This window comes from Enhydra lutris, unplaced genomic scaffold (assembly GCF_002288905.1).
Source record: "Enhydra lutris kenyoni isolate GAN:26980312 unplaced genomic scaffold, ASM228890v2 scaffoldscaffold20, whole genome shotgun sequence".
Lineage (NCBI taxonomy): Eukaryota > Metazoa > Chordata > Mammalia > Carnivora > Mustelidae > Enhydra > Enhydra lutris.
Window position 1 is genome coordinate 23,051,078 of NW_019154104.1, and position 24,951 is coordinate 23,076,028.

General features: G+C 58.3%; 2 protein-coding genes across 3 annotated transcripts in view; one reads left to right on the forward strand and one right to left on the reverse strand.

Annotated features, from left to right (window-relative positions):
• The first annotated feature begins 870 nt into the window (after positions 1-870).
• LOC111148674 (chromogranin A) lies at positions 871-12,923 on the forward strand. Of its 2 annotated transcripts, XM_022505445.1 has the most exons (8): positions 871-1,094; positions 1,915-1,961; positions 4,304-4,397; positions 5,226-5,294; positions 7,524-7,619; positions 9,026-9,451; positions 10,158-10,633; positions 12,840-12,923. In XM_022505445.1, the coding sequence occupies exons 1-8, from the start codon at positions 1,049-1,051 to the stop codon at positions 12,921-12,923; spliced, it is 1,338 nt and encodes a 445-aa protein (XP_022361153.1). In that variant the 5' UTR covers positions 871-1,048. The 2 variants fall into 2 exon arrangements, with proteins under 2 accessions (XP_022361153.1, XP_022361154.1); XM_022505446.1 differs by lacking the exon at positions 9,026-9,451.
• A 5,203-nt stretch (positions 12,924-18,126) lies between these two features.
• LOC111148744 (inositol-tetrakisphosphate 1-kinase) overlaps positions 18,127-24,951 on the reverse strand; it is a 165,601-nt gene continuing 158,776 nt past the window's right edge. Inside the window, exons 10-11 of the mRNA XM_022505534.1 lie at positions 21,126-21,288; positions 18,127-18,612 (exon numbers count right to left, since the gene is read on the reverse strand). Coding sequence (XP_022361242.1) covers positions 18,272-18,612; positions 21,126-21,288 — 504 coding nt within the window. The 3' untranslated portion in view covers positions 18,127-18,271. The remainder of the gene's footprint in view (positions 18,613-21,125; positions 21,289-24,951) is intronic.

A 24,951-nucleotide genomic window follows, 5' to 3' on the forward strand; every position in this document is an offset into this window, starting at 1 on the left:
CCCCAGGGCAGAAAGACACAAACCAAGAAACCAACCTAACACATGAAACACTCAGATGTTGAGAACACTCAAAGAGACGTGAGACACAGTCGGTTACCAGCAGCAAGAAGGTCATCCTAGGGCTAATGAGTCCACGTTACAACTCTTATTTTGGTTTGATACCAAGAGCTGTCCCCTGTTCCTGCCCCGCCACCCCGCATGAGAGCTGTCCAACAACAGCCAGAGCCCAGGCAGGATTCACTCATTCATCCCTGGCTGGACCTTTCTTTCCATCGGTAGGTTCAATAATTATCTATTAAATGCATTAACTCTGTGCCAGCTGCCCCACTCAGCGCTGTGGAAGCAATGGTGACCAAACATTTTCAAATTAATACATATATACACCATGACAAATTGTGAAGGCACAAAAATGGGTTGTCAGAGAGAGAGAGAGGCCTCTCTCTAGGACTCCTGAGATATCTGAGGGAGCCCTGAGTGGTGAGCCAGCCTCCAGACTCTATCAGGGCAGGGGCGTCCCCACAGAGGGAACTCAGGAGCATGGTAAGTGCTCTAGAGCTTTTAGGGACATTGGAGGAACACGCGGCCCAGAGACTGGGAGTATCTGCCCACGGACACAGCAACTCGGGGAAACTTCTAAGAGTGGAGGGTTAGCCGAGGCCCCTCGTCACCTCCTGGAAGCCAGATAACCGCCTCGCAGCCAGACCCAAGGCAGGTGAGCGGCGGACACCAGAAGCGAGAGGCCTGAGGCTGAGGGAGGAGCGAGCTGCGGCCGGACCCCCAGAGGGGTGGGAAAAGGGGTTGGGGCGGTCCCGATGACGTCATTTCCGGGGTCGGGGGTATATAAATTCCTGCAGCACCAGAGCCCAGTGGAGAGAGGCTGGTGGGTGGACCGACAGAGAGACGCAGACTGGGAAGCTGAGCCCTCCGCCCCCAATCCGCGCCAGCGCCGCCACAACCCCCTCCCAGGTCGCCCGTCCAGCCAGCCCTCGCCAAGGTGCCTGTCGTGCCCAGCCCCAGACCGCCAGCTGCTCGGCGCCTCGGCTTCGCCATGCGCTCCGCTGCTGTCCTGGCGCTTCTGTTCTGCGCCGGGCAAGGTGAGCGAGCGCGGGGTCTCGTGGGAGAGGGTCCTCGGCGCCCCTGCCTGCCCTGAGGTCCAGGCACAGAGCGCAATGCGCGCCCCTCGTCCCTCCCCTCCGGCGCGGCGAGTTGTCAGCACCGCGGACAGCGCCCCCGCCTCCCTGCTCACCCGGCATAGTACCCTCGGCGCCAAACCCGCAGACCGGACTCTCTGGGCCTGACTCCTGACCCCACGGGACAGGACCCCCTGGCGCCCCAACCCCCTGTCTGGGCTGGACGTCTCCACTGCATCTGGGCCAGTTCTGGCTCCGTGCCATGGCTGGCCAAGGTCATTAGGGGAGATGGGAGAGCTGTGGCCGGCTCCCACTCTGGCCTCTTTCTTTTCCCTGCTCCTGCTCTCCCCCTTTTTCTGCCCTTGGCTTCTATCTCCCTATCATCTCTCACAATCCTCCCTCTCCTCGTCTCTTTCCCCACACCTCTGGGGTCTCTCCTCCTCTCTCCACTTCCTTCTCCACCCCAATCCCACTCAGTTGCTGGCCTTGTTTTCATAGCACTAGCCTTCAGCTCCTCCCATCCCCACCCCACCCCCCGGGCCCCAGAGCGGGTGCTTTCCCAAAGGGAAGCGTTAGGGAGCTCAGTGCAGCCTCTGGGGACCATCCCCATGGGGGCAGCAGCCAGGGAAGGGAAACAAAATCAACCCTAGCATCTCATCGGGTAGGGGCAGTTTTGAGGGGGAGCACTGGGGTGAATGGGCCCCCTATAAACCCAGTTAGGAAGGACTGGGCTCTCCCCTCAGAGCAGAAGAGTCACCCCAGCTCTCTCTCTTTTTTCCCCCAGTCATTGCCTTTCCTGTGAACAGCCCTATGAATAAAGGGGACACCGAGGTAAGAAGGGGTATGGGGATGCCCTGTGATGGTGGGTAGGAGGCTCCAGTGGACACCTCACAGTCAGGTTTTGGGCAGCTAGCTGCAGGAATGAGTTTGGCATAAATCCAAGAGCCAGCACTGCGGCTGCTAAGCCTGGGGACAGCTTGCAAAAGAAGATATCAAAGACTGTAGATTTCCCTGCCGTCCTGCTGTGGGGACTTCCCCAGCTTCCTCTGAGCTGGGTACACTGCCGATGGGGCCTGTGCCTTAGCTAGAGGGCCAAGGTGCCAGGCCTATAGCTTTGAACCCTCCAAATCTGGCAATGCCCAGCCTGAGCTGCTGGGGGGCACTTCCTGTGGTTCTGGGTTGTGGCTGTCCCCAGACCTACAGGGACAGTCTTCACTTCTCTGGTTCTGGCCTCCCTCTTGGATCTTCCCCTCCTCCCAAGACTCTGCTAGCAACCCCCACCCCCACCGTATAGGCACTCCAGCCCTGGATCTCCCAAAGGGCCCCGATGGAAAGACTCTTGATCATGGCTTCCGTACCCAGGGTCCTGGCCGTTTGGGACTGCCAGGGGATGTCACCCAGGAAAGGGCCTTAGGAGATACTAGCTGGGGGGCTCTGCAGCCTGCGAGACACTCTCTGTTGGGGGGCACAATTGAAATTCATTCATGTCTGGGCTGGGGCTGTTTTTACAGTCTCTGGTGCTCACAGACACCCCAGCTGTGACCCAGAGAAGTTTCTACCCTTCACTTCTCAGGAAGTGCTTTCTTCCATTCTGGAGAGGCTATGGTTCAACCCAGAACATCAAAGCAATTCCAACCTCTGTTTGCTCAATTATATTTCCTGTGTTTTACTTCAGACAGGCCTGTATATGCCTCTTCCACTCTTACACTGTGTGGTCTTGGTAAAATTCCTTAACTTCTCTGAAGAGGATTCCACTTTTCCCATCTATAGTATTTCCCTTGAGGGAAGTTGTGAGCGATGGAATCCTAGATGGGAGGCACCGGGCAAAAAGCAGGCCCTCGGTTAATGAGCACCTGGAGTTTCCCCTCAGAGCTCCTTATTATTCTTGGGAACCATACCCAATTCCTCTCTCCCTAAGTCTGTCCTCGTGGCCTGGTGGTCATCTGACATTCCCAGGGTAAGGTCCCCGGTTGCAGGGCGATGCAGGGTACAGGCTGCAAGGTCTTTCCTACCAGATCCTCTACAGGAGACTCTTTGGTCCCCATACGCTACCCAGCAGCCTGGGGTCAGGAGCACTGTATCCACTGGTGAAGACCTAACTATTCCATCCTACGATGCTGTGACTACTCGAGAGACTGTTTGAGGGTTTGCCATCCTGAATTTTTGGATGGGTTGCTTTGGCATCCCATAGACCCAGCCTGCCACCCCCTCACTCCCCGCCAGCACCGCCTGATGCATGTCTGACACTTCCTGCTTCCCTGCCCGGCTCTCAGCAGCTGAAGCAGGTTCAACTTTACAAATCCTTCCCTTGGTGTGTGTGGCTCATCACGCCTTGTAGAGTGTTTTCCCTTCTGTTTCTGATCACCCTGGGAGGGGAGCTGGGAAAGTCTCATCATACAAATGAGAAAATCAAGGCTCGGAGAGGTCAAGTCCTGTGTCCAAGATCACTCAGCTAGGATACCGCACTGCAGTTGGCCCTACCTTCAAATAAGCATTTATCAGCCGCCTGGTTAGCCAGCCACAGCACCTGCTGGCCGCTGCACAGAACTTTCAGAGATCTGGCTGCTGGGACGGGCACCCAGATGTAGCTGCTGTGTGCCCTCGTCCAGCCACAGGATCCATCCCATGGGGGAACACAGAGCCAGACCGTGAGGCTGTGACTCGCTGCATGTAACAACATGATGGGTTTTAGGAGACAGGGATCCCGGTCCTGTTTCCAGGCAGGGTAGAGCCAGGGAAGGTCTTTGGTCTCTGGGCAGTCCAGAAATACTCCCTGGAGAGAGCTGACTTTGTCGCCATCCGCAAGACTAAAGTACTTCTGCAAGACATACCTCAATGCCCAGCAGCAGCTTCCCCATCTAGAGAAACACTTGCTAGTGGGTACTGGGTACCCACACCCACCATGTCCCACAGGAGAGGGGCAGCTGCTGGCCAGAAGATCAGGGTGCCTGGTGCATGGTAAGCACCATATAAAGTGTTTCTATTATTGCTATTATTGTTTGGCTAAAAACACAGATTATCTTGGGCACAGGCATCCATGGACTCCTGAAGACAAAAGCAAATGCCCCTATATTCTTATTTAGAAATCTGCCCTCAGGGCACATTGAGCCTCGGGGCGGGGGCGCGAGCCCCATACACAAACCAGCCCCAGCCCGCCCCCACTCTCTTCCTAGGTGATGAAGTGCATCGTTGAGGTCATCTCTGACACGCTGTCCAAGCCCAGCCCCATGCCTGTCAGCCAGGAGTGTTTCGAGACACTCCGAGGAGGTACGGGCAAAGGCTGGGGGTGGGAGGGGCTGGGCCCATGCGGCTGGGGAGTGAGGATATGGGTGTGTGACTTTGGACAGAACCCAGTGATTTAATTCAACGGTCACTGATCAAGTGCCTGGCCTGGCCTGTGCTAGTGAGGGAGAGGTCTAGAGAGATGAGAGGGTCACAGCCCTGTGCTCCCAGAGCTTACAGATGAGCAGACAGAACAGAGAGGAGCACAATTAACTAGAATTCCGGGCAGAATGAAACCAGGGCCAGAACAGCAAGTCACCTTGTCCACCCTGTGGACAGAGATGTTGTGTTGCTATGTCCCCAGAGCCCTGAACAGCCACTGGCACCCGGCAGACAATCTGTAGGTTTGTGATGAGTAAAGGACTGTTGTAGGTGGGCAGGGCAAGGACAAAGTGTTTCCAGCCGAGCAGTCAAGTTTTACCCAGCTGTCGGAGGGCTGGGGTTGGACTTTCAGAGAAAGTTAGAAATCAGTAGAAAAATCAAGAAAGGGTAGTCCAGGTGGAGTAGACCCTCGAGCAGACACGGAGATGCAAACACATGGGGCGGGACACCCCTACCTCCCCTGCGGGGCTGGCGTCTCCTGGGTGATGTCTGGGGGCCGGGCCAGCAGCTGACCTTCCTGAGGCCGAAGGATGTGCTAGCTGCTTGTGAAGGAGGCCACCTCCGGTGCTATCTCAAGACCCGATCTTGCGGCCGCCACCCAGGTTTGGAGTCTCCAAAATAAATTCCTTGTGCTCAGCTGAAAATGTTGATGGTAATCTCTTTCTCTGCTCTCCTCTGGAAACCACCCGTAACGACTTTCCTTCATTGCAGATGAGCGGATTCTCTCAATCCTGCGACATCAGAATTTGCTGAAAGAGCTCCAAGACCTTGCTCTCCAAGGTATTTTCCAGTCCCTGCTTAGGAATCTGGGTAAATTCCAGTAATTGAGAGAAAACCAGGATGGAAGTTTGAGCGAGGTCCTAGTTCTCTCTGATTCGGTTATCGCCCTGCAATTACAGAAAGGTGGGTTCCTCCCTGCCACCTGGTCCAATCTGGCATGGATATAGTTAAAGAGATTAAGGCCCAGAGAGGTTGCGTGTGACTTGTCCAAGGTCACACGGTAAGTTAAGGACATGCCAAGACCAGATGCGGCTCACCTAATACCCCGCCATCTCTGGGGACCAGTCATTTCAGTGGGGGACACTTTTAAGACTAGGTTGCAGAGAGGACCCCTTTAACTGAAGAGCAAATTGGTTTCCAGGAGAGAGGAGGAGGGACCCCTTTCCCCTTGTGAGCTTCTGCTAAGGGTAGATGGGGACAGCAAGGTCTTGCTTGCCCCCAAACTCAGACCAGACTTTCAGCATGTTTTAGAGTAAAGTATGTCTTTCTCTAAAAGATTAAGAAAATCCACTGACACTCTTGGGACTGGAGTGACTTTGTGAGGTAGTGAGCTCCCTGTCACTGAGAGTATTTAAGCAGAGCCTGGAGAGTTAGACTGATGTCAGATGCCCACCCACAGATTCCTTCTTGGGTTCACGGGAGGCACAGACTCCCTGGCAAGCTGGAAAAAAAATGGGTTCTGGCCCTGCCTCTGCCCCACGCTGATGCCCTGTGGGGAGCGGCTGCTTATCAGGGGCAGGCCCCTGGCCCCGCGCCTCTACCCCAGCATGGGCCCTCCGTCGGGAATTTCGCATCAGTTTCCAAAGGAAGTAAGGGTCTATCTTCAGGGCTGGGCTTTGGTCTCAGGTGAGGTGGGAGGCACGAAAGCTGCTGCAGCTCTGGGAAGCCCCCCTCTGAGACCCTTGCGACGGACCAGGCCACCTGTGAGAATAGGTGCCAGGCGTCTGGGTGAGGGCCCGGCATGGAGCAGGTGCTGGCTAGAACCATGGCTCTTCCTTGCTTCTCACTTCATCTCCATTGAACCTGGTGGGATTTGTTTTTAGCTAAACATTAAATATTTTATTGCAATATGATAATTTCAAAATTAAATATTGAATGACTAACGTATTACATTTAAATAATTAAAGATAGTGTCAACAGAGACTGTTCTAGGAGGAGGTGTCCTGAAATGTCTATGTACACACAGATGTGTGTGTATCCAATATGAGCCATTTTCAAGACGTGTCCCTATTACTGTTTTCTGTTAAAAGAGTACAGGATGTAGCTAGGTGTCTGCCTGTCCGTCCACCTACCCAGCCATCCGTCCACTCCCTCTTCTACACTCTCAGAGCGACTTCCGAGTACCTCTGTCTTAGGGCTTCCCAAGTGGCAGCCCCTTCCTGTAGGTGAGCACCTGCTGCTCGGAGAGCTCCACTTACCCCAGATCACAGAGCGAGGAGTGACTAAGCAGAGGTCTGCCCGGGGTCAAATCTGGGTAGACTCCCTGGCCTGCAGCCACTGTGGCAGGTACATCTGCTCCCATCCCCGCAATTCCCAGCTTGGGGAAATCACAGCAGCGTCTGCAGAGTTAGCCTGGCTGAGAGACCCCATCATCTAGAACTGGGCACAGATGGGGATAGTCAGAGGAAGTAGCAGCAGCCCGGGGCCAACACAGGGAGAGAGATGTGTGGATTATCAGCAGGTGGCAGCCCGGGGCTGGAGCTCAGTCACCTGCCTGGCCTTCTCCTAAGGACCTGGATTTACGGGGTACAGGGGAGCAGCGATTGCCTGGTTCAAGATTGCCCATGAGGGGAATAGCAGTCACGGCAGTCTCCTGATGCAGGGTCCCCCTAACTACCAGGAGCAGAGGGACCCCCCCCCCCCCGTTCCCATCCCTGGGACCCTCTGGTCCCTCTGAGTCTTTGTGGCTGTCCAAGGTAGCAGACAATGCTTGTTCTCATTCCCCAGGGGAGAAACGTGAGTGGGGAGAGGTGCTGTGGTGGCCTGATGGCTCCCAGCTGGGAAACTGGGAGGGGGCAGGGGCAGCCAGCACCCCACCCCACCCCCCCGCCAACCTGGAGCTCTTGCCCCCTCAGTGTCCCGTTAGGCAGGCTTGAAACTGACCTGCTGTTTACAGATAAGGAAATGGAAGCCTTCACACTCACAAAAATGCCAAGGCTGGGCGTGGCTAAGTGGAACTTGTTTTCTCCTTTTCTTTCTCTCTTCCCCCTTCCCCTTTTCTCATACCAGGTGCCAAGGAGAGGGCACATCAGAAGAAACACAACAGTTTCGAGGATGAACTCTCAGAGGCTCTGGAGAAACAGAATGACCAGGCCGAGCTGAAAGGTCAGAGCCGGCCAGTCTAGCCAGAGTCTGGAGAGAGAGGAGAGTAGGAGATAAGAACAGTAGTTAAAAGATCAAAGATTCCTAGGGGTCAAGGACCCCCTCCTTTAGGCACTATGAAGTACCTAGCTATCATTTTGATCTTCCCTGTCCAAATGGGGGAAACTGAGGCCCAGAGAGTTTTAAGTACCTTGTCCAAGGTAAGCAGTGTAACTAGAGATGGGAATCTGGGTCTATCTCACTCCAGAGTCCCAGGTCAGTCCCGCCTGCCTGCCATAGGGGCTCACAATCAGGGCAGGAAGTCTCTGGCCTGGCAGGAGGGCAGGCTTGATGCTGGATTTTCCCAGAGTCCACTGCAGCAGAACCCACTCCCCCGCGCCCCCCACCACCACGCAGCACCTGTCCACCCGGGACTTGGTCATGCCGCGGGAGGGTCCTGTTGTAGGAGGACCCCAGAATGCGTCTCAAACACTAAATGAAACTGGGTCATCTTTCTTGGAACCAGAGAGCTTCTAAAGGTCAAAGAGAGCATGGGCTAGATCAAGGGGATGCCCCAGTACTCATCCTCCTGTCTGGAAACAGTCATCAATGGCCCCCGAGGGGCCTGCTGTTAGCACGTGGGAGGGGGGGTGGATAGGCCAGGTTCTAGGATCAGGGATCTCAGTGGACATCTACTATCCGGGCCACCTGGAAGCTTTCATGGGGGAGGCAGCTGTGTGTCGGTGCAAAGAGCACCCTGTACTTGACATTTGGAGACTTGGATCCAAGGCCCTGCTGCTTATGGGGTGTGAGCATGGAGAAGTCGTGTGACTTGTCTGAGAGTCGGAGGGGAGAGTTTCTGTAGAAGGGATGGGAACACCATCACCGGGGGGTCCCGGACAAATGGTGGAATGCACTTGGTAGCGCTTGGTCCAACAGTAATTATTCTAGAGCTGGGAGGTATTTTTACTGGTGAAAAGGCAGCCACCAGAAAATGCCTTTTAATGAAACTGTACAAATAGGAATGGGGCACTTCCACAGGACACTCAAGCCTCGCGTGGAAGGGAGAACGAAGTTGCAGTAATGGTGCCTTGTACACAGAGAGGTTACGATATTTGCCCAAGGTCATATAGCAATTAAGCTGATGTCCTAATTTTCAATTTTGGGGCCATTTTCAAGGTGGTGGTTGTTTTGTTTTGGTTTTGTTTAATCACTTCCTACTTTAAGAAGTAGAATTCCAAAGAAAGAAACATCTCCCAATTGTGCTCAGATCAAACCCAGACACGGAGTGGGCAATGCTAATCCTGGCATGAGTGTCTTGGGCCGCACTTAATGGAAACCAAAAGACACAAGGACCAAGTTGTGAAATCGGGCTCTCGGGAGCCGCCGTGTGCAGCCTGGTCCTCAGGGCCTGCCTGTTGTTTCTGCAGAGGCAATGGGAGAAGCGTCCTCCAAGGAAGCTACGGAGAAAAGAGGAGATCCTAAAGAGACAGAGAATGGTGGAGACACGGATGGAGCCAGGCCCCAGGCCTCCCCGGAGCCCGGCCAGGGGTCCAAGTTTGAGGAGGACAGTCAGGCCCTGGGGGAGCAGGAGGCCGCCAACACCAACCCCCGAGACAAACTTCCCAGCCAGAAACACCCAGGCCCACAGGCCGAGGAAGACAGCGAGAGCCCTCCACAGGGCCTGGTGGACAGAGAGAAGGGCATGGATGCAGAGCAAGGGCAGCAGACCAAGCGAGAAGAGGAAGAGGAGGAGGGTGCAGAGGCTGGAGAGAAGGTGGTCCCTGAAGAAGGCCCCACCGAGGCATTTAACCCCCACTCAAGCCTTGACTACAAGGAGATCCAGAGGGGCGAGAGTATGTATGATGTCTGAGACCGAACAAGTGTGTCAGGGAGAGGGGGAGGGTGGGAAGAAGGACCACATCTACAATTGCATTCCACCTTCACAACAACCCGGAAAGGTAGGTAGTATCTCCATTTCCCAGATGGAAAACCGAGGCTCAGAGAGGTTAAGTAATTTGCCCAAGGTCACACTGCTAATTTGCAGTAAAAGCTGAGATTCCAACCCAGGTTTGTCTGACTCCAAAACCCTGCATCTCCCACTGTTCCACAAAGCCCCTCCCCTCCGAGCCAGGAGACCAGAGGGGCTTTGCAGGCTGGGTGGGTGGGTGGGCTTTGGGAACAGAGGGACAGCATGACAGGTAAAAACAGGCTAGTCTAGGGACAGTGTCAGCTTCACCCAGGGTTTATGAGAGCTCCTGGCAACTCATGAGGGCCTTCTCAGGGCCTTTCCTCCCTCCCCAGCTGGGTGGCCCCTGGATCAGGGCTTCCCGGGGGAGACGGCACACAGAAGAGGCAGCCTCCCGCCAGCCTACTCCTCGGAGCTTTGAGAGGGTCTTGCAAAGTGTTCTACCAAGATGATTTTTCCTCCAAGTGGAATCACAGACCCTGAGTGCGGTCTGCGGTCGCAGCAATGGCCAGAGAGGCCCCAGGGAGTGGCAGGGACCGGGGAAGTGGTGGTCCCTCCTTCAATCTCCTGCTCTTGTCCACCAGCTGCTCCAGGTTGGTCCGAGGCTCTGGCCGTCGATGGAGCCAGGAAGTCTGGGGCTGAGGAGGCTCAGCGCCCCCAGGGGAAAGGGGAACGGGAGCACTCCCGGCAGGAGGAGGAGATGACAGAGGCTCCTCAAGGCCCCTTCCAGGGCGGGAAGAACCGGGAGCTGGAGCGGGAACAGGAGGAGGAGCAGCTCTCCAAGAAGTGGGAGGACGCCAAGGAATGGAGCAAGATGGACCAGCTGGCCAAGGAGCTGACGGCCAAGAAGCGGCTGGAGGGGGAGGATGAGGAGGATGACCCTGACCGCTCCATGAAGCTCTCCTTCCGGGCCCGGGCCTACAACTTCGGGGGCCCTGAGCTGCAGCTGCGTCGAGGCTGGAGGCCGTCCTCCCAGGAGGACAGCGTGGAGGCGGGCCTGCCCCTCCAGGTGCGCAGCTACCCGGAGGAGAAGAAGGAGGAGGAGGGCAGCGCCAACCGCAGACCAGAGGTTGGTATGGGGCGGGTGCCGGCCCCAGGCCAGGCCTCCAGAGTGTGGGGCCCAGCTAGACATGCAGCCCCCCTGCCCCACGGAGGGGACACAGTCAGTCCCCAAGGGTCTGAGAAGAGAGAGGCACATAGATGGCGGGGGTGAGGGGGGTGGGGGCTTGCGGGAGCCGGGCACAGCTGGGGCACAGCTGGGGCAGGGGGGGGGCAGGGGTGGGGCGGGTCAGGGCAGGGCGCGAGTGCCGCAGGCAGGAGGGGGAAATGCTCAGATTACGGGAGCAGGAGAGGGTGGGGAAGCCGATCCCTGGGGCACTGAGTAGGTCTCAGCCCTGGAGGTGACAGAGGGAGTCTGCGGGTTTGAGAGCGGAGCTGTCGACTCAGGAAGCTTGGCAAGGCCAGGACCTGGCAGGGTCTGGTCTGGGGGTGAGGGGAGCCCACTGGCCCCAAGAGAGCTGGGGGGCCTGGGAGGAGGGGTCGTGAAAGAACATGTGGCATCCTGGGAAGCTCCTGGGGGTGGGCTGATCCAGCAACATCCTCTCCAGGCCTCCAGGCAGCCCAGGCACCCCCCTTCCTAGGTTCAGACCCTGCCTCTGTCCCCTGGGGCAGCACCAGGGCCAGTGGGACCTCAGCACCTGGTGGCGAGTCGGGGAGGGGGCACAGATGCTCCAGAAGGCCCGGGGTTCTGCCTCTTCCTAGCTGTGTGACCTTGGGTGGGTTGCTGTCCTTCACTGAGCGTCTGTGGTTCCCCCATGTGAGAAATGGGGGTAAGGAATCCTTTCTGCTTACTTCATTATTATGGTCAGAACACACACGAGCTTTCAAAACCTGGCCGTGTCCAGGGATCCTTGGTTAGTTCACTGGGGTGCTGGGACATAGCCCCGGAGGTGAGGAGGTGCGAGCTGGGGTCTGTGGCAGACTGGCAACGCCAGCTCAGAGCTGGAGGAGGCCTGAGGGGTCTGTGGTCCAGGCTCAGTGCCCAGGTAGGAATCAGGGCCCCACGGGGGCTGGGACCTCTCCGTGGCCCCAGTGCTCACTGCCCCTCCAGATTAGGGTGCGGTCCCTTCCCCGGGCGCCAATCCTTTCTCCCTGTGGGGACCAGGTTCTTGGCAGCCTGAGAGGAACATCCCTGGGCAGCTGGAGCTAGGAGAGGTCATCTGTCAATGTCCCCGGGAGACTGCCCTCCACCCCTAGCTCTGGACCAGGACAAGCGAGGGCACCTCTGGCCACCCCCTTCCTCACCCACAGAAGCTGGAGAGATCAGGGTGCCGTGAGGTGCCTGCCAGCCTGCCTTCTCCACAGGCAGAGGGAGCTTGGACTGCAGGGCGGGGAAATGGGGACCCCAGGGCCATGTGGACAGGACAAGGGCAGGGTCCCCTCCACACCACCCAAGGGTCTTCTTACAAATGCTCCAGCATCACCAAAATCATGCCCCCGGGGCTACTCCAAGACAGAAGGCTCCAAGGTCCCTATTTCCATGACAACCACTGTCCATCTGTTCCAAGCGGCCCCAGTGGCTGTCCTCAACAGCCTGGCACCCAGCAGGTCAAGACTGGGTGTGGGGGCATGGCCTTCCTAGACTCCTGCTCCGAGTCCTGGGGCATGGGCTTGTGGGCATCAGTACGGGCTCAGGGGGTCCTGGAATCTTCCTGAGGCTGGGACACAGAGCAGGGCTCCCAGAAGGGTCCTCTGCCCTGAACCACCCTGGCAGCCAGAGCTGGGGGCCTCTATGATGGGGACCAAAGATCCAGGCCCACCCTCAGCAGGTAGAGGAGGACAGCTCTCATCCCCTCGAGCCTGTGCCAAAGGCCCACGGACCTTCCATCAGGGAAGCCTGGCCTTGCCCTTGGGGTCACTGTCAGTCTGGGCCTTGGGGTGAGGGGCCTGGGAGGAGCACTGGAGGGCAAGGAGGCCTCATTTTCCATGTCTGCCCAGAGCCATTCAGGAAGAGGCGGGTCTGGATCTGAAGCCACCAGGGGCTGTGTGGGGTCAGGGCCCCTGTTCCCTCTCCATTTCTTGTGCACAGTAACCCTCAGTAATCCCAGCAGGGCAGCATCCTCCATCCCCATGGTATGAATGAAGGCCCTAAGGGTCGGAGAGGCAAAGCTGCCTGTCTGAGGTCACACAGCTGGCCAGCGGCACAGCCCATCTGGCAGACTGCGCCGCCCACCAGCTGGCCCAGCCCTTGCCGGAGCCGTGGTGTTCTCTCCTAGGACCAGGAGCTGGAGAGCCTGGCAGCCATCGAGGCGGAGCTGGAGAAGGTGGCCCACCAGCTGCAGGCGCTGCGGCGGGGCTGACACCCCACCCGCCACCCCCGGCCCAGCCAGGGCCCCGAGGCAGCCAGTGGTCCCGGCTCTGTTGTCCCCTTTGCAGGTCCTGGCCAGACGGCCCGGGTGCTGCTTCTGGTAGAGAGGCTGCTCCCAGCCTGCCCAAGCCCAGGCTCCCCCATTGCCCCCCTCACTCCTTTCCTCCTGCTCTTGACTCCCGCCCCAGTGCGCCCTCTGCAGGGCAGACCCCCTCCCCACCCCACCACGCCCCCGCCACGACTTTAAATGGTGATCTTTTCTCTCTGGACACAGGCAGCTTTCTAGAAGTTTCCTTTCCACCGTCAGAGCCATTGGGCACAACTGCAATAACTTCTGACCTTTTGGTGAAAGCTGAGACCTCCTAACTGTAATATATTCTGTACAAAATTTATCTGAGGAAAAATAAATCTGCTCTGGGCTTTCTGGTTTCTGTGGATATTTCCCCCCTTGACTTGGGGGTGGGGGGTGGATTTAGGCAAAGGGACAAGTGGAGGTTTACTTCCACTGGAGCAACTCCTTTCTGGGCTACTTTTTAGCCATGGGACTCTGGGCAAGTGACTTTGTACCTCTGGACATCAGTTTCTTTGGCTGTAAAATGGGGAGAATACGTATAATTTCCTCTTCAGATGGTGATGAGGATTCCAAGGGCCCGGGCAGCCTGGACCATAAAACCACAATGATGATGAAACAAGGTCTTTGAACAAAGGGTCCTGGCAGGTCTAGGCCTCGCCTGTGAGGCCGGTGAGGGGCTGCCCACTGCTGCCACCAACCGTCCCAAGGCAGAGATGGACACCCTCTGAGGCTGGAGCTCTAAGCTGTTTATTTCTTCACACATTTCAAGGGTGCACTTGACCCCCGAGAGTTCGAGAAATAACACACGCAACACCACACTGTATTCCACGAGGCGGTCAGATACCAAAACATCTGCTACCACAACCCATTAAAGAGAACACGGGGTCGCCTTGTCCCTGAAATAACCCATCCTAAAGATGGCCACCTATGTTGTCATCACGTGGGACACAGGGGCGCCCAGGTGGCTCAGTCGGTTGAGTGTCTGCCTTTGGCTCAGGTCATGATCCCAGGGTCCTGGGATCAAATCCGGCATCAGGCTCCCTGCTCAGTGGGGAGCCCACTTCTCCCTCTCCCTCTGCCAACCTCTCCCCCTGGTTGTGCTGTCTCTCTCTCTCTCTGACAAATTTAAAAAAAAAATTTTTTTCACACAGAACACAGAGCCCCATCAAAAGAGCCGGAGGACGTTTCCTGGCTTTTCCAGAAGCAGCAATCTTATGTACAGTCTGTCTAAGCACAGAAACAGCGTATGTCTGTACACAATCAAGCACAAGGCAGCTTGGGGTTCCGGTCAATGTCGCTTGTGGCTTGTGGGAACAGGATCGGAGCATTAGTGCTGGTCACAGAGCACAGGTGTCCCTACAGCTGGAACCGCCAGATTTGGGGTGAAGTCGCTATGGGAGAAGAGTTTTGAGAGAAAACAGATGACCCCACAGACAGCCCTGGAGGAGGAGGTCAGCCAGGCTGTGGGGAAGGGACAGCCCCTCCAAGCCACCAGTCATGATCAGTCTGGAAGTAAAGGAGAAACGCAACCATTTCTGGAAAAGGCTCCAGGTGGGCTGGGCAGGGCCGGTGTTCAGAACCAGAAGTAGGAGTGCCCAGGTCCGACCACCCTAATGGTCCTGCGGAACGGTCTGTGTTGGAGGCTGGGGGTGTCGCTCCGGGATCACACTGGCCACGCTGCGCAGCGACGAGGGGCAGAAGCACAGGCCCTTCCTCGTGGAAGGCAGGACCTGTGAGAGCATCACGGGTCTGGAGTCTCAGCCACATCACGTCAGGCTGGGGCTCGGGCAGGGCGGAGCAGGGCAGGGAAGGGCAGGGCCAGGCCGGGCAGGGCGGAGCAGGGCAGGGAAGGGCAGGGCCGGGCCAGGCTGGCTGAGGGAGGGAGCCGCCCTGAAACTTCGTCACGGATCAGCGCCCGTGGCCTTCAGGACAGCCAGCGCGCAGCTCCAGGTCTCTGCAGCTCCGGGCCAGGCCCATGGAGGGTGAGGGGCTGTCGGGGACCCCGCCGGGCGAATGATCACTTTCTAGAGCACAGAGGAAAAGCCGATGCAGACCCCAGGGACGCATGTGAAGCCATTCGTCTGCCGCATGGCCGATGGCCAGTGTGAGTGCCCGAGCCAACAAGCTTCCAGAAGAGGATGAGGACATGGTCTCCTTTGTTCTCAGAGTGGCCACATGGCAGGCAACTGCTGGGTATCCTCGATGGCTGGAAAGCTCGTTTCTGGCTGTGGGCCTTCCACCTTCCACGAGGCCCACGGGCAGGATTCTGGGTAGGGAAGAACTCCTTTTCACAGCTGTTCTCTCCAGCATTGACTGAGGCCCACTGAGAGGCTGCACCGTGGGACTCCCCAGGGCTCCAGCTGTGTCCACCTCCATGTTACGAAGAGCGGTTCCGGCCCGGCACACCCACCAGGCCCCTCCGCGAATGGAAGGACGCCACACCGGAGACTCCACGGGGCCCTTGGGAAGAGGTTAGATACCAAGAGCCGGCCCTCGGTTGGGGCCTGATGTCTGTGGAGTCACATCATTTTAGAATCAAAGCACCTGTAAGCAGAACTTAACCCCAGACCTCGGCTCCAGGTTGCCCAGGGCAGAGATCTTGCACGTGACCCTCTGGACCTACCCAGGGCCTCAGCCAAAATTCGGCCCTGGCAGTTGCTCCTGGAGCCCCTGACATCAGGAGTGCCTCCAGCAGCCCCGGCCACTGACACCCCCACCACGCCCGCCCCCCCGGCACCACCCAGATGCTTGGCAATGAGAGTTGTAACTGCCCTTGGGGTTCTGGCGGGGCGGGCTCCAAGTGATACGCACGCACACCACAGCAGACCACTCCCAGCGGCCCTGACCCGGGGGCAGCACCAGCAAGCCTCTGGGGAAGAGGCTGCCAAGGCCAGGTGCATGTCAGTGGCTCCTTCCCTGATGCAGAAACCGCCAGGCCTGAGGGGCAATGAACTCTATGGAAGCGCGTCCCAGGACCCAAAACCATCAGTGCACCCACCTGACACTCCTCCCCACCGACGGCCCCTCCCCTCGTCTCTGATCCTGAAACCCTTGATCAGAGACGGTGTTTGCTGGATGGTGCTCACCGGCCCAGGCGGGAGCGGCCCACCTGCTCTCATAGGGGGCCTTCCCTCTGCCGCCACCTGCTGCTCCCAGGTCTTTATGAAGGGGAACCCCACCCCTCAGTTTCCGCCCCCAGAAGCAGCGGCCACTCTGCTTGCCGCGGGCATCGAGGCCAGTGGGTAACGGTTACTGGATCTGTGGGCCCTGGACCTGAGAGTGTGTGACCCTGGGGTGGGGGCAGGGGTACACCTAAGTTACACAGGAACACGACCTGGCCAGGGGCCCCAACCTGGCATCAGGGGTCACACTGCACCACCCCCCACCTGTTCTTGAGGCAGACAGGGACTGGAATTTCAAGAACAGACCAGGAGAACGGCATAAACTTTCAGCAACATCTGTAAACACATGTGAAATGCAGTTTGATTTCAGTAGTTTATTTTGGAGACAAAGCAGTGCAAGAGGCCAGTCGCGCTTTCCTGCTTCCCCGGGGCTCAGGGTTGGGCTAGGAAAGGCGCCATACAGACATTATAATCGGGGTTCAACACTCAAGTCGTGTAAACGCAGTTAGTTGGTGGGCCCTCGGGTTCCAAGCCAGCCGGGCGCTCTGATGGCACCAGCTCTCCCCCTAGGCCCAGCCCCGGCTCGGTGGCGGCCACCACCCAGCCCTTCCTTTCCTGAAGGTGGGTGACCCCCACACCCCTGCTGAGCCAGGCCTGAAGGTACCTCCAAATGCCCAGGCCAACAGCCTCTCTGGGACCATCCTCACCAGACCATGCAGGACAGCCCAGAGGCTTTCCGACTTGCTCAAAGTGAAGGGATATCTGAAGACACGAGATCATGCTCAGAGGGTCCTATGCATCTCACCCAGGTTCACCCTGATCCAGGCTGACAAAGCCCCTGGCCAGCCCCTTTCTCTGTGGAGGGGTGGGTGGCCTGCCCGCTGCACCTTGGGAACCAAGCGGCCCACGGGATCTGCTGCCATCGGGGGCCGGGCTGAGGCTCATGGAGGAGGGGGTACCGGTTTCCTACCCTCTGGGGCTGCAGCTCCCTTCACACTTGGCTGGCTTAGTGCTTAGGGCTTACAGTGAGTACGGGAAGGGTGGGCAGGCCCGCTGGGCGGGTGTGGAAAGACGTGACGCATAGAGGCAGCTCCCCCCGAACACCTTTAGGCCAAGGGGAGGTGCATCAGGCTGACTTCTCAGAGAAGCAGGCTGCCCCGTCGGGGGCTGGGGCCTCATGCCTGCCCTTCCGAGTTCTCTGGGCTCAAACGCTCAACAGACATAAGGACACAGAGGCCCAGCAACTCCTGGGGCGATCTGTCCAAAGTTGCGGCCCAAATCCTTGGCACAGGCAGGATCAGCCCGGGGGCTCCCAACCAGGCAGTCTTGTCCTGGGTCCTGGGGAGCAGTGCCTGGTCGGGGCAGGAGGCCCCCTTGCAGGGCTGCACGGGACCCTGCATGGAAGCTGGACGTGGAGAGAAGCCAACTCAAGGCCTTGGCCTCGCCCGGGAAACTTCCTTCTCCTTCCCTTTTGGGAGCAGGCAACAGGCGGACCACAGCCCAGACCCCCTGCACAGAATCCCCCAAGGAAACAGCAGGTGTGCCTCTCACTTGCTCTTGGGAGGGACAGCCGCACACCTGGCTGGGGCTCTAGGCCCTGTTCCTCACAAGGCTGCGGAGGCGGCCAGTCGGAGGGGGACAACTAGAGGGCCTGGCCTGGGTGCAGGGGGCTTGGAGAAAAGAGAGAGAGAAGGAACCCCTCACTCGCTCTGCTCAGCCACTAAAAGCCTGCTCCCCTCTGGGATCCCCGAGGCCTGATCCACAGCAGCCATCGAGACGAACAGACGTGGATGGACACACACACGCTCACATGCACACGCGCGCGCACACACACACACCCCACCTTACACTCAGACCTAGTGTTGAAGACACAGCAAGTGTAAACCCAGTGAAGACATCTGCACAGCAGGCATCCGGCGGGACGTCCATCTCCCCCGAGGCTGGACCACTTGGGGTTCTTTGCCATCTCCCCCCTCCACCACCCCTTATCGGGTTAAAAATTAAAAAAAAAAAAGAAGAAGAAAAAGAAGAGGAAGAAGAATCAGATCGCTGGGAATTCTCGGTCGGAGCGCCACCGCCGGGAGCCGCCGGCCCAGCAGGTACACTCTGCGGCCTGCGCCGCCCTCTGGGTCCCGGGCTCCACGGCTACTGGGAGGAGGCCTTGGTGGCCAGCGAGGCCACGCAGTGCTGCTGGAAGCTGGGGGACACGGCGGTGCGGCCGAGTCTCTGGTGCGGGAGCTTGGCGGTGCCTCCCGGGCCCACGCCGCCCGCGTCGGCCTCTGCCGTCCAGGGGGGGTCCGGGCCCATCAGGTTGCTGCAGCTGCACGTCCGCTCGCCTGCCAGGCCGCCCGCCTGCTCCGCTAGGAGCCTGCTGTGTCTCAGCGGGGCCGCGTCCCCCGCCGCCGCCGTGGCTGCGCTCTGGCCCTGCAGGACGGTGGCCACGTGGTTCAGGAGGTCTGTGAAGAACTCGCTGACGCCCTCGTAGCCTGCGGGTGGGAAGGACAACAGGCGCTGAGCCAGGCTGCGGCGGAAACAGGTCGGGGGCGCAGGGCAGAGCGGGCACGGGGCGCACAGGGCTCCCAGAACTCAAGGTGGGCGCGCTCGGGATGTACAGGAAACCGAGGCTCAGTAACTAAGGGGACACATTAGAGCCACCAAGCCTAGACTCGAAGTTGGGTGTGGGCGGCCCCCAAGGGCTAGTCCTTGAATTCAGCTGTCCCCAGAGCGTGAGAAGTTGTCATGCTCGAGTGGACGGGCAGACGCCCTGCGCCCGGCCCCTCTCAGGCACGGTGTCGGGGTCTCGCGGACTCACCCACCCAGTGTGCTAAGACACACGTGGGGCAAGAGGAATGGCGGGACGCGGCAGGACCAAAGGCCCGCTGCTCACACTCCATCACCAACAGCCCTCTGCTCCACACGGCCCAGCCTCAGAGGGCACCAGGACCCTCGCCCGTCCTCTAGGATGGCCCTCGCAGCCGCCAGCACAGCCCGGACACTCTCCTGTCACAGGAGAGCCCGCCCGGGGCCAGGCAGCAGGGGTGGCCTCCACTGTCCACAATCTAACTTGCCCAGAAAATAACATGGTGGTTTTGAGGGACCCGAGGCGGACGGGAGGAAGCGGAGGTGCCCACCACAAAAATAAGCAGAACAGCTGAGACGCGGCACACTCATTCTTCACAACGCTGACAGCCTCTCTGCCCACACTGGCTCAGAGTGACTCTCTCCTCTGTGCACGCGGGATGCCCTCATGTCACCCAGCCCAAACCGCATAGGCTGGGAGGGGCCGGCTCGGGACCTTGCACAGAGCCAAAGTGCAAACAGAGAGCTCCACGCTCTCACCACCTCCCAACTCCACCCTTCTAGAACTTCCACCCTGACAGCCCTGCATCGCCCCCCTCCCCTGTCCCACCAATCCCTGGCCACCTCTTGTCCTCACTGTCCTCACGCCCATGTCCTCCCTGCTTTAGAGCCCCTCATTTATTTTCATTGTTCCCCAGACATGTCCTGGATTCCCTTGGTCTCTCTCATTCCGTCCCTTACTCATCAAAACCCCACCTCTACTAATACCCAGGTCTCCGTGCAGGGTGCACCCAGGGTGACTGGAGAAACACAGGCCATTGTCCCAACACGGGCCTCGGTGACTCACTCCCACCTACCTCAGAGTGAAACCCCACGCTCTCAACACACCACAGGGCAGGGCTCTTCTCTGGCCTCCGTGTCCCAGGCCCTCCCGGGGCCCTCAGGGGCTAGCTCCTTCCCTTCCTGCCAGGCTCTGCTCCACCACATCAAGAAGGAGCCCCCCGGGTGCCCCTGTCCTCTGACGTCAGGGCTCCAGCAGCCTCGGTCACACTGCACCTGTGTCCAGACCAGCTGGGACACACAGTAGGCCCTCGACTGAATGATGGAAAGAGCCAGTGGTGTCCTGCCAGCCTTGGTCTCCTGGGCAGTGACTTGCGATGGTGGCTGGGCCTGACTACATGCTGAGTCAGGGGACACACGTCAGGCACGCAACCCAGGAGCCGCTCAGCCTGGGTCACATGCCACACCCCATGCGAGAGGCCTTATTACCCTGCATACCCCCACCCCGAGCACTCCCCACAGGCCACGCTTGGGCTCTCCCCCGAGACACTAACCTCCCTGAAGGTAAAGAATCATTCCTGAAAGTTTTTATACACATTGGGCGATGACACTGACTTAACCTCCACATGGCTACTTAACGAAGGGGGACAGTCCGAGCTAGCTGGGAGGGCAGACGGGCCAGCCACGGGGTGCGCCCGTGCCAAGGAGGGTTCATTCCGGGAACACCAACTAGGGACATCACGGCCATCACCCCTGCAGGCTAATGGTTCGCTGGGTGCTCTCCCACTGAGCCCCCTTGCTGCGTCGAGACGAGGAGGCACGACAGAGCCAGGCCATGACAGCAGCCCACAGGGGCCTGAGACAGGCTTCCCGCTCAGGGCTCTGGCAGACAGCAGGGAGCAGGCGCTGAAGCCACAGGGAGCTGGCCGGCTCCGCATCCCCAGAACCACGGCTCAGGGCCCGGGCAGGAGCACGGCCACACCACCACCGTGTCCTGTGACCTGGGATCAGTCCTCCCTCCCTAGAGACTCGGTTCCCCGCAGGTAAACCATGGAGAGTGTACTCCCTCCCGGATCCTTTCAGCTCATTCAATCTATAAGTACTCAATAGATTAGCTGCAGTTTGGCCAACAAAGGCTAATGCTGACAGTACAGCGTCAGGGGAGGAAGGCGAATGGTGTTTGGTGCTGTGCCCACTAAGTGCCCTGACCTCCCCCGGCTAGAGGCACCGACCTCGTCTGCCAACTTCATCACATGCTACAAACCCATTCTGCACGTGGGCTGAGGCCTAGTGGGACCGTGTTGACCCCAGGCCCCACTGACGGGGAGGGAGGGAGCTGGTCAACCTGACCCGCCTGTGCCAGCGTCTGAGGACACGGGTCTACAGACTGACGAAGGCAGTTCCTGGCTCTGCTGCTCACCTGGGAAGGCATTGATGTCGATGACTGCATGCTGCCCAGTCTGGTTGTTGATGATGATGTCAATCCCGAAGAGTGACACACCCAGTGCCTGCCGAAGGGCCCGGGACAGCTCCCGGATGACTTCGTCGCTCGGCCTCTCGAACACGCCCTCGATCTTGTCCAGCTGTGCGCACACGCACGCGCAAACACACACATACACATACACACACACACACACACACACACGGAAGTCAAGTCAGGCCACAGGTGGGGTGGTGCAACACCTCTACCACACACAGAGACCCCACTCGGGTGCCCCAAATCCTGGCCTTCCCCTCTGGAAGGGGGCAGGACAGACCCCTGGTGAGCAGCACGCCCACAGCCACTCCCCAAGTCCCACAGACGACTGGGCAGGTAGTAAGGGTCTAGGATGCGCCGTCCCTAGTTCCTGTAACAACCCAGACGGACGGCCCCACAAGGCAGGTCTGCTCCAGTTCCAGCCGGCCGGGGACAGACATATGGATTTTCATGGGCTCCAGCTTGGCCCCTGGAAGGGCCACCAAGGAAGGGGAACCTTGGAAAGGATTTGGGATCAGGAGGACAGGGATCTGAATCCCGACAGTGACTTTCTAGCCCTGGGGGCCTAGGGAAAAGTACTCGGCCTCATTGTGCCTCAGTTTGCTCATGTGCAAATGGGACCAACAAGGCCTCTCTCTTCTGCTGGTCGCTGATGTGGTGGAACAGTATGGGCCTGGCCATGAGGAGATGCACACCTGCATTTTGGGGCAGGGAGGGCCCTGTGACGCTTCTAAGTCCATCAGGGGAAGGTTACAGGAGATACCCTATAAATACTGGAGTCCTGAGTCCTGGTGGCTGTGGGGCTCAGGGGCCGGAGGGGAAGAAGGGTGGTAGACCCGTCAGATGGAAAGTGAAGCTGGGTCAGAAACTGACACAGAATTACCAGGTGACCAGCAATTCCTATCCTGGGTATATACCCAACAACCTGAGAATGGGCACTCGTCTGTCAGCATTCACAGCGCTGTTCACGACAGCCAAAGGTGGAAATGATCCAAGTGTCCATCAGCGCACAGACAGACACACAAACCGGTTTCCACGCGACGGAGCATTATTTGGCTACACAATGGCACAGCATGGGCAAACCCTCGAAATGCCAATCCAAGAGGAAAAAGCCAAACACCATCGGTCACACATTGTATGACCCTGTCATGAAAGGTCCGGAATAGGAAAGTTCATTGAGATGAAAAGCAGATTCGTGGCTGCCAGGGGTTGGGAGGAAGAGGGAAGGCGGGGTGACAGCTGAATGGATACAGAGTTTTATTCAGAGGTGGTGAAAATGTTTTAGAACATGGTAGAAGGAGAGGATTGTACAACATGGTGAACGACTAAATGTCCTTGAACTGTTCACTTGAAAATGGCTACATTGTGGGGCGCCTGGGTGGCTCAGTGGGTTAAAGCCTCTGTCTTCAGCTCGGGTCATAATCCCAGGGATCCTGGGATCGAGCCCCGCATCAGGCTCTCTGCTTAGCAGGGAGCCTGCTTCCTCCACTCTCTCTGCCTGCCTCTCTGCCTACTTGTGATCTCTGTCAAATAAATAAATAAATATCTTTTTAAAAAAAGAAAATGGCTACATTGTATGTTATGTGAATTTCACTCCATTAAAAAAAAATAATAATAAGCTGAGTCAGGAGGGCTAAGGACAGAGCCCTGGGCACAGATGGTCCTTCCCCCAGCACAGGTAGCTAGAATGGCTGATAGGGAACTTCCAGACACACACAGAGCAAGGAGCCTCCACCAGGGCACCATCAGTGGTCCCCCGTGAAAGCCACAGCCACCAGCTCTGCACAATCTGCAGGGCCCCCAGGCCCATGACCCTGCTGCCTCGGTGTCCTAGCAGAGGAAACACCTTCTAAGGGGCAGTGCCAGCCTGGCTGTGACAAGCCCTTGTCACTGAGCCCCTGCCCAAGCCAGGACCCACCTCGAGGTCACTCCTGCCAGCCAGAGGCTCAGCCCAGCGCGGCAGCTCGGCCACCGGATCAGTGGCCAGGGGTCCTCCCCAAGTCAGAGAGAGCCCGACAGACGCCTCGGCACAGCCCATATCCCCCTGCAGGCTCTGAGCCGTCCCGTCCCCTTCGGAGTCTGGTTTTCTCGCTCCAAGAAATGGGGTAATAGAATCACAGGCACTGGGGATGTGGGAGCTAAGAGCCGGCACCCAGGCGCACCAGCGAGGGGCTCTGCGGCTCTCCACCACGTCTCCTAACACGCTGCTCAGAAAAGCACTTTCTCAGCTCAGCTAAGGCATCTCAGAAATCCTTCCGAGGCTGTTTGATGATCTTAAACTCAACAGCCATCCTAGGACAAGACAAAGGCACAGAGATCTGGGTTGTCATCGCAAAGGCGACGATGACCCTCTGGGAAATGGGGAGGCAACGGAGGTCACCCTCCTCTGCGTCCACTAACTCCCCGCATCCCCCGACCACCCTGCAGGGCAGGAGGGGAAACAGGCTCAGTGAGGCAATGGGACTCCCGGGCCACACGTCTGAAACCCGGTGGAGTCCGTCTCACCAGGGTCTGCGCTCTTGACTCATCCCCTAGACGCTGGTGTGTGGGGGCCCGAGAGTTAGGTGTGGGTGGGGTTCACCTTCAGCAGCCTCCAGAGGGGGAGGGAGGCTTCAAGGCTAGGCCATGGCTCCCTGCACGGCCCCCTGCACGAGGCCCTGATGGGGACTAGAGGTACTCCGGGTGGGAGGGAGGAAGGCAGGAGGGGCTCACATCTACCACAGAAAGGGTTCGGCTAAGTGTGTGCTCTTGTCTTGTTTCATGTGATGTCAGTCCTGGGGGCCTCCTGCGTGGCAGTCAGGAGCTAAGGGGAAGGAGGAGATGGGGGCACATCCTATAGGTAGAGAGGAGGCCCCGAAGTCTCTCTAAGCTTTCCCATTTCACAGATGAAGAAACGGGCCGAGCAGCAGGCAGGTAATTATCTAAGAACGTTACCTGAGACCCTTGGGCATCAGTGAGCAGCCCCCGGGGCCGCCAGAGCCACATGGGACTGGTAGGGATAGCATCCCGGGAAGTCTGTGGAATGCCATTTCCCTCCCCAACTGCGAGTCACTGGCCACTCAAGGACTGAGAGCCTCTTAGGGAAGAAGCCCTGCGGACTGGGTCAGTCTAGAGTCTCTGAAGGTTAGATGACCAGCAAAGCTTTTCTTGTACAAAACAGCTTCTTACGTCTTACAGTGCACACAGCCAGGCACCGAGAGCTTCTGTTTAAAATCTGACTCTTCTCCAAGCTTCCTGGACCATGGCACTTGTTCCTGGGCAACATCTATCAATATCTTGAGGGACACTGGTGCTCCCTCCAGGTCCCTGTCCACGCCTGTGCTCTGTCAAACCCTCAGCACACGGCTGGCTCCTCAGAGGAACCAGACACAAACAAGAAATGAACAGGCGGCCTGGGCTGGGGAGGGGATGGGGGGGGGAGGCAAGATGAAACGGGCACGTGCATGCCCCCAACACAGGAAGGAGGGGAGTAAGGCCCAGGGGCAGGGGTCGACTGTGGATGCTGTTGGTGAGAACAGCCTAGGACAGGGAGGAAGACCCAGGCAAATCCTCCCAGATTAGCCAGCACGGCCATGACTCAGGAGACCCAGCCCAGGGCTCTAAGGTCAGGGGCAAGGGGCAGCAGAGACTGCCAGCCCGCTGGACTTGAGAGGGATGGAAGCAGCTGCCCCAGGACAAATTTCTAACTCTGGCTGAATACTGTGCTGCAGGTACCAGCGAGGGAATAAGTCCTAAATTCCCAAGACACCCAGCTTCGGAACAGACTGCT